Source organism: Nansenia antarctica (assembly GCF_963989245.1).
Source record: "Nansenia antarctica genome assembly, chromosome: 1".
NCBI classification, from domain to species: domain Eukaryota; kingdom Metazoa; phylum Chordata; class Actinopteri; order Argentiniformes; family Microstomatidae; genus Nansenia; species Nansenia antarctica.
In genome coordinates this window covers 102,992,813-103,004,121 of record NC_137674.1, presented here as the reverse complement: position 1 = coordinate 103,004,121, position 11,309 = coordinate 102,992,813, and the positions used below count along the sequence as shown (strand labels likewise).

General features: G+C 46.4%; 1 protein-coding gene across 1 annotated transcript in view; it reads left to right on the top strand.

Moving 5' to 3' along the window:
- Positions 1-3,920: 3,920 nt before the first annotated feature.
- The window catches only part of LOC308155398 (putative E3 ubiquitin-protein ligase HECTD2), a gene marked incomplete at both ends in the record, with an annotated part of 28,899 nt that continues 21,510 nt past the window's right edge, over positions 3,921-11,309 (top strand). Inside the window, 7 exons of the mRNA XM_080528716.1 lie at positions 3,921-4,004; positions 7,457-7,598; positions 8,721-8,859; positions 9,533-9,635; positions 10,134-10,223; positions 10,729-10,793; positions 11,164-11,209. Coding sequence (XP_080384842.1) covers positions 3,921-4,004; positions 7,457-7,598; positions 8,721-8,859; positions 9,533-9,635; positions 10,134-10,223; positions 10,729-10,793; positions 11,164-11,209 — 669 coding nt within the window. The remainder of the gene's footprint in view (positions 4,005-7,456; positions 7,599-8,720; positions 8,860-9,532; positions 9,636-10,133; positions 10,224-10,728; positions 10,794-11,163; positions 11,210-11,309) is intronic.

Genomic DNA, 11,309 nt, shown 5'->3' with positions numbered 1-11,309 from the left:
TATAGGTAGAGAGTTATATTGTTGCCTATCCTATCCTATAGGTAGAGAGTTATATTGTTGCCTATCCTATATAGGCCTAACGGTGAAACTGTCATTGTATGTCAGCACCGTCCATGTGGACAGCAGTGCCACACACACCACGCTATTGAGGCAGAGCTGACTCCGTTTACTGGTTGTAGCGCTTTAGTCTGTGTCTTCTGGGTGCTTGGCACCGCCATCTCTACGAGGACGTAGTGGTCGCTCTGCTCAGTCGCAGCTCTTCTCTGTCTTGGCTCTGCCCCGTTAGTGAAATGAGCTTCCCACCACTGTCAGGACGGCAGAGTCACTATCCATCCTTCGGCGTAGACTAAAGACCCATCTTTATCTTTAGGCGACAGCTGGGCTCCTCTTCCTCAGTCATCTCTACTCCCTAACACCCTATTGTAGGCCTATATTACCTGAACTTGGAAAAACAACAACAACGTGTTTTCTTCCTTTCTGTAGCACTGTGACTGCCGATGGTACTAGATTCTTATCGAAGGTTTTACCATGACTGATGTAGTCATCAGTCTACAGTTGATCACTTTACTTAGACAAGTGTACTTATTGTAAGTGGCTTTGGACAACAGCCTCTGTTAAATCACATAAATGCAAATGCAATAGTTAAAGAATCTTCAGAAATGTGTGCCTTTGTATTTCTACGATCATTTAATTTCCTAATAATGACCCCCAGGACCCAGTTAATAGGCCTACAACAGATATTCTACAAATTAAAATTATTCGTCATCATGTTAACGTAACTTTAAACTATAAACGAAAGGTTTGAATATATGTTTTATATATATGTTTATTCGAATTTATTTATTTATATTGACACATTGTCTTTGATGACATAAAGTTGGAGGACTAACCTGTCTAACCTAATCTGCGTAGCTAGCGCCCTCCTGTGGAGAGAACAGGTATTGGCTACACAAGTTTTATTCTACTGAATTGACACCGTCCTCGTCTCATAATTTAAAACATGTGTTGTTTATTCCTTCCAGAAAAATGTAACTAATTAACGCATTTCATGAAAGACCAGCTTATGGTACACCATTAGACTTCTGGCGTTTTCATTTTGGACTGACACTGGTCGCTTTTTATGAGAAACACGTTTTCACAACACAACACCACTTTAATCCGGGCTTTCCCTAGGCCCTACATTTTGGCAAGATCAGCAGTCTTGTAAGACTAGAAAACCTCAATGTGGAAAGCGATAAGCATTCAGCTTGCTGTCATATTAGGCCAAGTCCATTCATCTTATTACATTATTTATGTCATTGACGCTGTTCAAGGGTTAAACTGGGATTGTTGGTGGTGCTGACCTGTTCCATCTGCCTACAGTATGGCTCATATTTACTTTACAACACATAGTAGGGCCGGTTTCACAGACAAGGCTTAACTTGCCTAATCCTAGACTAAAAAGCATCTTCAATTGAGATTTTAATGAATGTGTGATTTAGTCCAGGACAAGGCTTAAGCCTTGTCTGTGAAACCCACCCATTGTATGTACACTATTCACCCACTACTATTCAGCCACATTAATCTTAACTTCACCCACATCACCTTCATATTCATTGTTCAAAATCGCCATTGATTCTGGAGAAAATTAAATTATGAGGTTACAAATCAGTGCAGTGTTCCTTTAAGATGTGACACTGTATTCTCTGTCTGGAATAAAACATTACAACACTTTGCTTAATTAGCCTCACCTCTCAGTGAATAACATTCCAATTAAAATATGCCTTTAATTAGTGCCCCCCAATACATTACTCCCCCTGTGTTTGCTTAGAAATTATAATTAGCCTAGTTCCTCATCATTTTACATAACAACATGTACTCAGCAGTCACTCAATGAGAAGGGAGAAGAAGAGAAGAGACGTTTTCTAGAACTGGAGTGACACACTTGTCACTATGCCCGGGGCTGTTTGGTGGGTGGGTGGTTCTACGCTGTGTTGTCCCACCTGGTCTCCAAATAGTGGCCCGGTTATGACTCAGTGGTTCTGGGAGGAGAGGGAGGGGGTGTGGGGGTGGATGGAGGAGAGGGAGGGGGCGTGTGGGGGGTGGATGGAGGAGAGGGAGGGGGCGTGTGGGGGTGGATGGCGGAGAGGGAGGGGGCGTGTGGGGGTGGATGGAGGAGAGGGAGGGGGCGTGTGGGGGTGGATGGAGGAGAGGGAGGGGGCGTGTGGGGGTGGATGGAGGAGAGGGAGGGGGCGTGTGGGGGGTGGATGGAGGAGAGGGAGGGGGCGTGTGGGGGGTGGATGGAGGAGAGGGAGGGGGCGTGTGGGGGTGGATGGAGGAGAGGGAGGGGGCGTGTGGGGGTGGATGGAGGAGAGGGAGGGGGCGTGTGGGGGTGGATGGAGGAGAGGGAGGGGGCGTGTGGGGGGTGGATGGAGGAGAGGGAGGGGGCGTGTGGGGGTGGATGGAGGAGAGGGAGGGGGCGTGTGGGGTGGATGGAGGAGAGGGAGGGGGCGTGTGGGGGGTGGATGGAGGAGAGGGAGGGGGCGTGTGGGGGGTGGATGGAGGGATGGAGGGGCCGTGTGGGGGGGTGGATGGAGGGATGGAGGGGCCGTGTGGGGGGGTGGATGGAGGGGCCGTGTGGGGGGGTGGATGGAGGGATGGAGGGGCCGTGTGGGGGGGTGGATGGAGGAGAGGGAGGGGGCGTGTGGGGGGTGGATGGAGGAGAGGGAGGGGGCGTGTGGGGGTGGATGGAGGAGAGGGAGGGGGCGTGTGGGGGTGGATGGAGGGACGGAGTAGGAACTCTGCCACAGGCATAGGCTCAACAGTGGACGCAGTGGTCAAGGGAGGGGGGAGAGAATGTGTGTGTGTGTGTGTGTGTGTGTGTGTGTGTGTGTGCGCGTGTGTGCGTGCTTGCGTGATTACAGGTCTACTTCAATGCTGCAGATTGAAGATATAGGCTTGCCTATAAATAACAGACTTTATTTTATTAGGATTATCAGTAGGCTACTGTTTTAAATGTCTTTCACTCACTCATAGTTTTCAACTTAACTCGGCACTGTAACTGATCGGATGTTTTTCAAGGTGATAATAAACCTGTATTGCTTAAATTCTGCTGACAGCTGCAATTGTGCCACATCGGTCGCTCTCCCCATGAATTTCGCTAATTACCATTGATTTCGCCAACTCACCAGGGGAGCAAAATGATATATTCGCGAAAAAACATGGACCCAAGCCCAGGGAAATTTCTCTTAATTATGAATACGTTAATTGCCGCTGATGACGCAGGATGTCTTCTGGTGGAGACAGGCAAGCCTCCGTTTCCAAGCCCGTTTCCATGCGCCGCCTTCTGACAACATGGCGCCAGCCCTCAGCTGTGCAGCCCCTCAGAGCCACGACCACCGCGCGGTAAGAGAAAAGAAAAAGAGATATCAAAGTAACATGTCACTTTCAAAACTACAGACCTACGTTATGCGTGTCTTATAATATTAAATATGTATACTATGTAAATGAAACATTTGTTTTAACTGAGCGCCTTGGCAGCGGCATCCGTTTCTTTTCTTCTTTTTTTTGCAATTTTCTTTTTATTCAACAATAAGAACAATAATACAACAATTCAACATCAACAAAAACAACCAAAAGAAAAACATTGAAAGGAAAAGAAAAGGCTTCTGCTGTCATGTCTCAAGTCTGTGTCAGCGGCATCCGTTTCTAACGGTGACACCTGCTCGAGAAACTGTGACGACGACGGTTACGGTGGAGCGACGAAGTCTCTTTGAAGTGGATATCGATATATATTATCGATCCACCTCACACCTGAACCGTTCGATAACCTGGAGCGATGTTTTGTCTAATCTTCGTCAGCCAGGTCACGCGCAAATCTCTCCGCAGAGATTCATAAAAACTACTTTTTTACTTTTTCCAATATTGAATATTAATCAATAATGGATGGCGGTCATGTCGCGCTGTCAGAAGCGGACAGGACACGGGCAAGACTTCCACCAATATTCCATATGTCACAACCTGTGGTAAGTGCAAATTCTTAAATTGTTTTGCCCATTATTATTTTTTTTTAAAGATTATTAACCTGGATAGTGTGGTCTTTTACATTTGACATTTGTAAATATTTAAATGTATTATTTAAGACAATTTAATTGAATGTAAAGTTCAGGTGGCAGTCTTTCTTACAGTAGGGTTAATGTTTGGTAAATATTAACTCACATTCATAGACAGACTTCGGGACAGGACGAACTGTCTGCTATCAACGTTACAGATTGAATGATGATATTAATGGTTAACATATTGTTGTTTTGTTTAATATAGGCTATTGTTAACAAAAAATAACGCAACAACCTTATTTTGGTTTATTGTAAGGTAATAATAGTCATATATCTAGTGATATCCTTCGAGAATCAATGGGAATTCATATAAACGCATTTTACAGCAGAGCAAACCCCAGATTGTGCCTTTAATAAAAATTAAAGCAAGATGCAACAATGCAGATACAAGCTCCCCTATTTTGGCGAACCGGACATTTGACATTGGGGGAAAAAAAAACATTTGAATGATTGTCCCCCACTAAAGAGGAGCAGTGGGATTGAACTAACCAACCACATTGATTCCACCATTCTTTTGACTTTAAGTAATGTCTGGAAATGTCATAATACAAATACAGCTTCTCTCTCTCTCTCTCTCTCTCTCTCTCTCTCTCTCTCTCTCTCTCTCTCTCCCCCCTTGCTCTCTCTCTTTCTCTCCCTCTCCCTCTCTCTCTCTCCCTCTCTCTCTCTCTCTCTCTCCCCCTCTCCCCCCCTTGCTCTCTCTCTCTCTCTCCCTCTCCCTCTCCCTCTCCCCCCCTTGCTCTCTCTCTTTCTCCCTACCCCCCCCCCCCCCCCACCTCCAGGCCAGCAGAGTATTCTCTCTCTCTCTGTCTCTCTCTCTCTCTCTCTCTCTCTCTCTCTCTCTCTCTCTCTCTCTCTCTCTCCCCCCTTGCTCTCTCTCTTTCTCTCCCTCTCCCTCTCTCTCTCTCCCTCTCTCTCTCTCTCTCTCTCTCTCTCCCCCTCTCCCCCCCTTGCTCTCTCTCTCTCTCTCCCTCTCCCTCTCCCTCTCCCTCTCCCCCCCTTGCTTTCTCTCTTTCTCCCTACCCCCCCCCCCCCCCCAGCTCTCCCTCTTTCTCACTCCCACCAACACAGCTAGCAGCACAGTAGCATCACAGTGATGATATAGGTAGTATTAATATCCTGGAGGATCAGCATGGGGAAGAGATTTAGGGCCGAGGCGGATTTTTCCACAGACACAGACGGTTATGCTCTCATAAAGAACAGCATTTGGCATGGCCATGAAGAACAGAAGAGAGGGAGGGGCAGTGTGGCTCTGTCCTCATCCAGCACTCAGGGTTTTATAAAGGAAATGCTGTAATTCAGAGGAGAGGAGCCACACCAAGAATCACTGTTGAGCCTGTGTGTGTGTGTGTGTGTGTGTGTGTGTGTGTGTGTGTGTGTGTGTGTGTGTGTCTGTGTGTGTGTGTCTGGGTGTGTGTGTGTGTGTGTGTGTGTGTGTGTGTGTGTGTGTGCGCACACACACCCACACACACTGTTAGCCATATTTGGCCTACCCATGTGTGTCATTACACGCCATGCTTAACTCAGAAACAGGCCCAGTGTGTCTCTCTCTCAATACGGAACACATTATTGCCGCTTACCCTCCATAACTAAAGCTGTTGTTATCGTATCCCCAGAGTTGGAAAAAGGAGATGTTTAACCTTTTTAATAATACCAAATGTACAGTTAGAAAGACATGCTAATTAAGTATAGACAAACTGAGCTATTATTTGAAGGGAACCAGCATTGCTGTTCATCTACTTAGGAGATGTGTGTGTGTGTGTGTGTGTGTGTGTGTGTGTGTGTGTGTGTGTGCGTGCGAGTGTTTGCGTGTGTGTGTGTGTGTCTGGAGGTATTGTTTATGTTGTGTGTGTGTGTGTGTGTGTGTGTGTGTGTGTGTGTGTGTGTGTGTGTGTGTGCGCGTGTGCGCGTGCCTCAGCTGAAGAGTTTGTTTGATCTCTGTTGAATAGTAGCCATTGTACCAAACCAGAGCACAGGAGAAGAGGAGGCCTTTTAAAAGCCTTTTATCCTTTATCCCATTTACATGTAGCATCTACAACCCTCCTCTGATGGCCAGTATACACTTTGAATGTCATTTTGAGTGGCACAGGATGGCAATGTGACCTCCTGTTGACCAAAAGTTTGTTTTCCAAAATAACTGTCTGTTTGAACTATTGATGCAGTGATGAAAACATTCTACAGAGGGATCTGGACTACTCTCTTCTTTCTGTTTTTTCTTCTTCTTTATCTCTCTCTCACACGCTTTCACTCCTTCCATTTGTCTCTCTTTCTCTCTCCTTCCAGATGTCATCTGTTAGACATGTGTGTTCTCTCTCTCCTCTCTGCTCAGTGGAGTGTTTAAAGGTGTTCATATGCTGCTATCTTGCAGGGGAGGCTGGTGGAGGTAGAAATTGGAGGACGGGGCTCATTGTAAATGCATGTAATGGAATGAGGAATGGTATCAAACACAACTAGTCCAGACACGTTGTTTTTGATACCATTCCTCATTCTGTTCCATGCATTACAATGAGCCCGTCCTCCGATTTCTACCTCCACCAGCCTCCACACTCAGCCAATGTACCACCCACTCTATCTTCTGCTTGGAAACCAAACCATAATATCTTTGCTACGACAACCGTTGCTCGGCAAGCATTGGTGAGGTCAGCAAGTTACAGCTGGTTATTGATCTCTCCAAACTTGCTTTCTAATTCACCTGCTACTCCACTGAATGAAACTAGAGAACAAATATCTGACACACACACAGGGGCAGCTGTGGCGCAGGAGGTAGAGCCGGCGTCTAATGATCGCAAGATCGGCGGTTCAAACCCTGGCTGGCCACATGTTGAGGTGTCCTTGGGCAAGACACTGAACCCCAAAATGCTCCCAATGAGTGGGCCGGCGCCTTGCATGGTAGCTTGCCGCCATTGGTGTGTGAATGTGTGTGTGAATGGGTGAATGAGAGGCCATTGTAAAGTGCTTTGGAATAAGGCGCTATGTAAGTCAGTCCATTTCCTCACCTCACACACACACTAGAGTTCAAAGGGCTTTCAGAAGTTTAGACATTAACAGTGAGGGAGTCTGTCAGGAGAGGGGTTAGGATAGGGGAGGGGGGGGTAGGTATTTGCTACCGTCTTTGTGGGGCGTCAGATGTACTTCTCTAGAGAAACAGTTCACACAGGAACAGACCAGATTCTCCTCTGGTCACATGGGATCCGTCACCTGACCAGGCTGGACGTGCAGCCCTTGCCTGGGGAGGAGGTTCCAGCGAGAGCCGCTCTCAGATCTGTCTCTGACCCTTTGTCCTGATGTGCATGTTTACCAAAGTGTCCTCTCCCTGCTGTTGTTTTCTCCCTCCCATGATGATGTCATGTTTCGTGGGACAGGGTTTGGGGCGTGGCGGGGAGAAGCAGCCCTTCCCCTCCCTGAGCACGTTCATCTCCAGCCTGAACCAGAGGAGGGAGACGGGGGGCCAGGGGGGCAGCGCCGGGACACAGCCAGGGCCACCACCACCCGGGGGGAGACACGGTGAGTTAACGCTGTCAGGTCTGGTGACGCCCCCACCCCCCTCTCCATGGTGTCATTTGGGCTCGATTGGGGTGGTCAGAGTCAGGCTGGGGGATGTTAAATCATACTGAACTGTTCTTTACTGTATATAATGTTTCAGATCAGATGTCTATTTTTGTTTTGTTTTTGTTGTTAATCGGGGATCAATGAAGTGCCTATCAATCTATATTCCAGAACCCTGAGTTCTCTCCAAGCCATAGAAGGTTATTCTAATAAAAGCCATAGTTCCTTATTCCACCATATACAGTCTTTGACCACAGGGTACAATAAGCAAGGCGCTCCCTTGTCTACATTAAAACAGACCATGTTTATAAAGTAAGGGCAACATTTATCTAAGACAGGAAAGGCTGTGTTCTGGTGTCGTGAGAAGGGAGTGTGTCTTTGTTTTGTCTGAGGGAGAGGAGACCCAGCTGAACGGCTGTCAGGCACACATGTTGTTACCGCTGCTACTGATGCCAGAATAATTATGCAAACCTCCCGCAAATGGAAGCCATATGAAGAAGGCTTATTTTGATCACACACACACACACACACACACACACACACACACACACACACACACACACACACACACACACACACACACACACACACACACACACACAGATGCTGCCGGGAAGCATCAACCCTTTAGTTTAGTTTTTTTTCTTCTTTCGATTGGCAGATTAGATCTGTCATTTCCCCTGCATTTTTTCCCCAGTTTTGACTCATCCATGGATTAACTACAGGTTGCACAATGTTATGAAATATTGTCGGTGTTATTTTAGATTTTAAAAAAAATCTATTCAATTCAATTGAAGAACTTGCAAGTGGGTTGAATTAGAGCTATCACCTGATCTCAGCCACCGTGATTGAATGAGTGATACTTGAAGAAGGCAGTTTTATATTTAGATGGAGACGACAGCCTTGACAACAGGAGGGGGAGGGAGAGGGGGAGAGGTTGTCAGGACCCTCCCCCTCACTGACCTGTCATTAGCTGTGACCTGGCAACAGGCAGCAGGAGGGGTTTGGACAGTACTGCGTGTGCGTGTCTATTTGTCTGTCTGGCTTTGACTGTTTGTCTGTGTGTTCTTGGTTTTCCAGGGAGGGAGTTACCCCCTATTTGCAGTGACGTCAGGCAGAAACAGAGGATATCGATAGACACACTTCCCCCGGAGATGAAAGCCCCCTTCCCCTCTGACCCTGTCATCCCTCTCCGCACCAAGACCACCAAAGAGTTCCAGTGAGTAGAGTACTACACTCCCTACAGACCAGAGGAGGCTGGTGGAGGTAGAAATCGGAGGACTGGCTCATTGTAATGGATGGATGGATATCAAACACGTGTTTTTTCGGTGATGCATTCTATTTTCTTAGTCCCTCCTGAAATTATTTCCCATCTTCCGTGACGTATGATATTTCAAACAACTATCGGGATCCTAAGTGTGACACATTTTATTGAGGATTGGGCATTACTTTACCATAAATGACACAAAATTTAACATAAATTTAACATAATTTAACAACATTTAACATAAATTTACACAGTGAATGACTAACTCTCGTTAACTCGTTTTAGTATTTTTTTCAAGAATAACCAGGAAGCAAAACCGGCTGGCGTGGGCCTTTAACTACCTTACTCATGACTATATCAGTGACTTCACCTATCCCCACCTATAGGTCAGGGGTGGCTGGTGGAGGTAGAAAATCAATCAATATAATGCATGGGAATGGAATGAGGAATGGTATCAAACACGTGTGGTTGATGCCATTCTCCATTCCGTTCCCATGCATTACAATGAGCACGTCCTCCGATTTCTACCTCCACCGGCCTCTGTTGCTTGAGTCACAGCCGCCTGTAGCTGTCTGGACAGTGATCACGCCACGCGTCTGAGCGGCGGGTTCCTCTGTGTTTGCAGGGAGGACATGGACAGGGCGGCAGCCTCAGGGGACTGGAGGGACGTGAGGGACTTCTACCTGATCACCTTTGACTCCTTCTTAGAGATGAATGCTGCCTTCAAGGTAAGACAGTGTCCATTTCAGGGGAGGCTAGTGGAGGCAGGCGTTATGGTGGAGGCAGCTCATTGGAATGGAATGAGGAATGGTATCAAAAACGCTTGTTTGATACCATTCCTCATTATATTCCGTGCATTACAATGAGCCCGTCCTCCGATTTCTGCCTCCATCAGCCTCCCCTGATCCACAGGTCCTTAGTCTTTTTTTCATGAGGTCGTTTTCATGAGGAAATCCAAGGTACTTTATCTCAGTGAATCTCAGTGAATCTACACTCCTTACCTAAGGGTATTAGCAGGAGTGTTGTTTTGTTGGCATCAGTCCACACACACGTACAGTACCTACACACACACACACACACACACACACACACACACTGCCAGAAGTTCAGGGTTTGGCACTCTTAAATTGCCCCTTGTGAGAAAACCGTTTCAGCTGTTGTTAAAAGCCTCCGAAATAAAACCATTTAACAATGGGAAAAATGTTTCCCCCTTTTCCTCTTTAAAGAGAGAAGCGAATGCCCCATTCAACACAATAGAGGATTCTGGAGTCAACTCCAAATTTGTGAATGCTGTTTACGATGCATTACTCTGCACAGTAAGTACTGGGAAAATTACTATTTTTCTTGGCCGAAACAAAGCTACCGGTATATCATAATGAGACAAACTAATTTGAAGTCTGCTTCTTTGAGTTCACAACATTTGGTGTTGTTCTGTGATAGAAATATTATTGATAGAAAGGGTTTTTTGCCAGTGTACTCTGCCTCTCCTTATGGTAAGGCACGCTGTGGGGTATTGTCGGTGGGAAAGACGGGATTTGAAGGTTGGAGAGACTGTGGGGAAACGATGCTTGTGACACTTGTTATAGACTTGTTATACTGTATGTTCCAACCGCCAGCATCCCTGTCTTTGTCCTTGATTGTGTTCTTTAAGGAGGCAGGCTGCTGGGCAAGGCCTCAGCCTTTTCACTGAGCCCTGTTTTGGTGTGTGTCTCCGCTTTGCAAGACTAATAAACTCTTCTAAGTCTCACCTTTTGCCAGAGGTAATCAGGTGGATTACCACGACATTTCCATGTTGACCGGTTTGTGTTTTTGTTGCTCCAGCCCCAAGACATCCAGAAGTCGGTGTTGAAGGGGATCATTAACAGTCTGCTGAGAGAATGGAAAGGGTGAGTCCTGCTGTCAGCTAACACCTCGTATCACTGCTGCTGCTGCTGCCACGCCGCTGAGCCTCTTGTTCCAGCAACACTTCAGCAGCCACTCATTACTTCAGTGGAGGCCGGCGGAGGTAGAAACCAGAGGACGGCTCATCGTACTACATGTGTGTTTGCCGTTCTTCATCCCGTGTATTACAATGAGCCGGTCCTCGTTGGGACATTCATTAAACAGCGAAGAAAGACTCGTTCTAATTAAAATAATAACATTCTTTTCACAACCGCAAAGAACCTATCAAATGTCAGCCTGTCTCATCTAGCTACATGATTTTTAAAAACATTTTTATTTCTTTTAATCTCTGAAAATGGTGTGTGGTTCTTTCAGGCCTCGAACGAAAGATGACCTGAGGGCGTACTTTATCTTGGTTCAGGTAAGACTGATTCATTAACAGGCTTAAAGCCAGCCTAATCATTACTTTATCTTAGTCAATATAAGACTGACTTATTAACAGGCTTGCAGCCTAATCACTA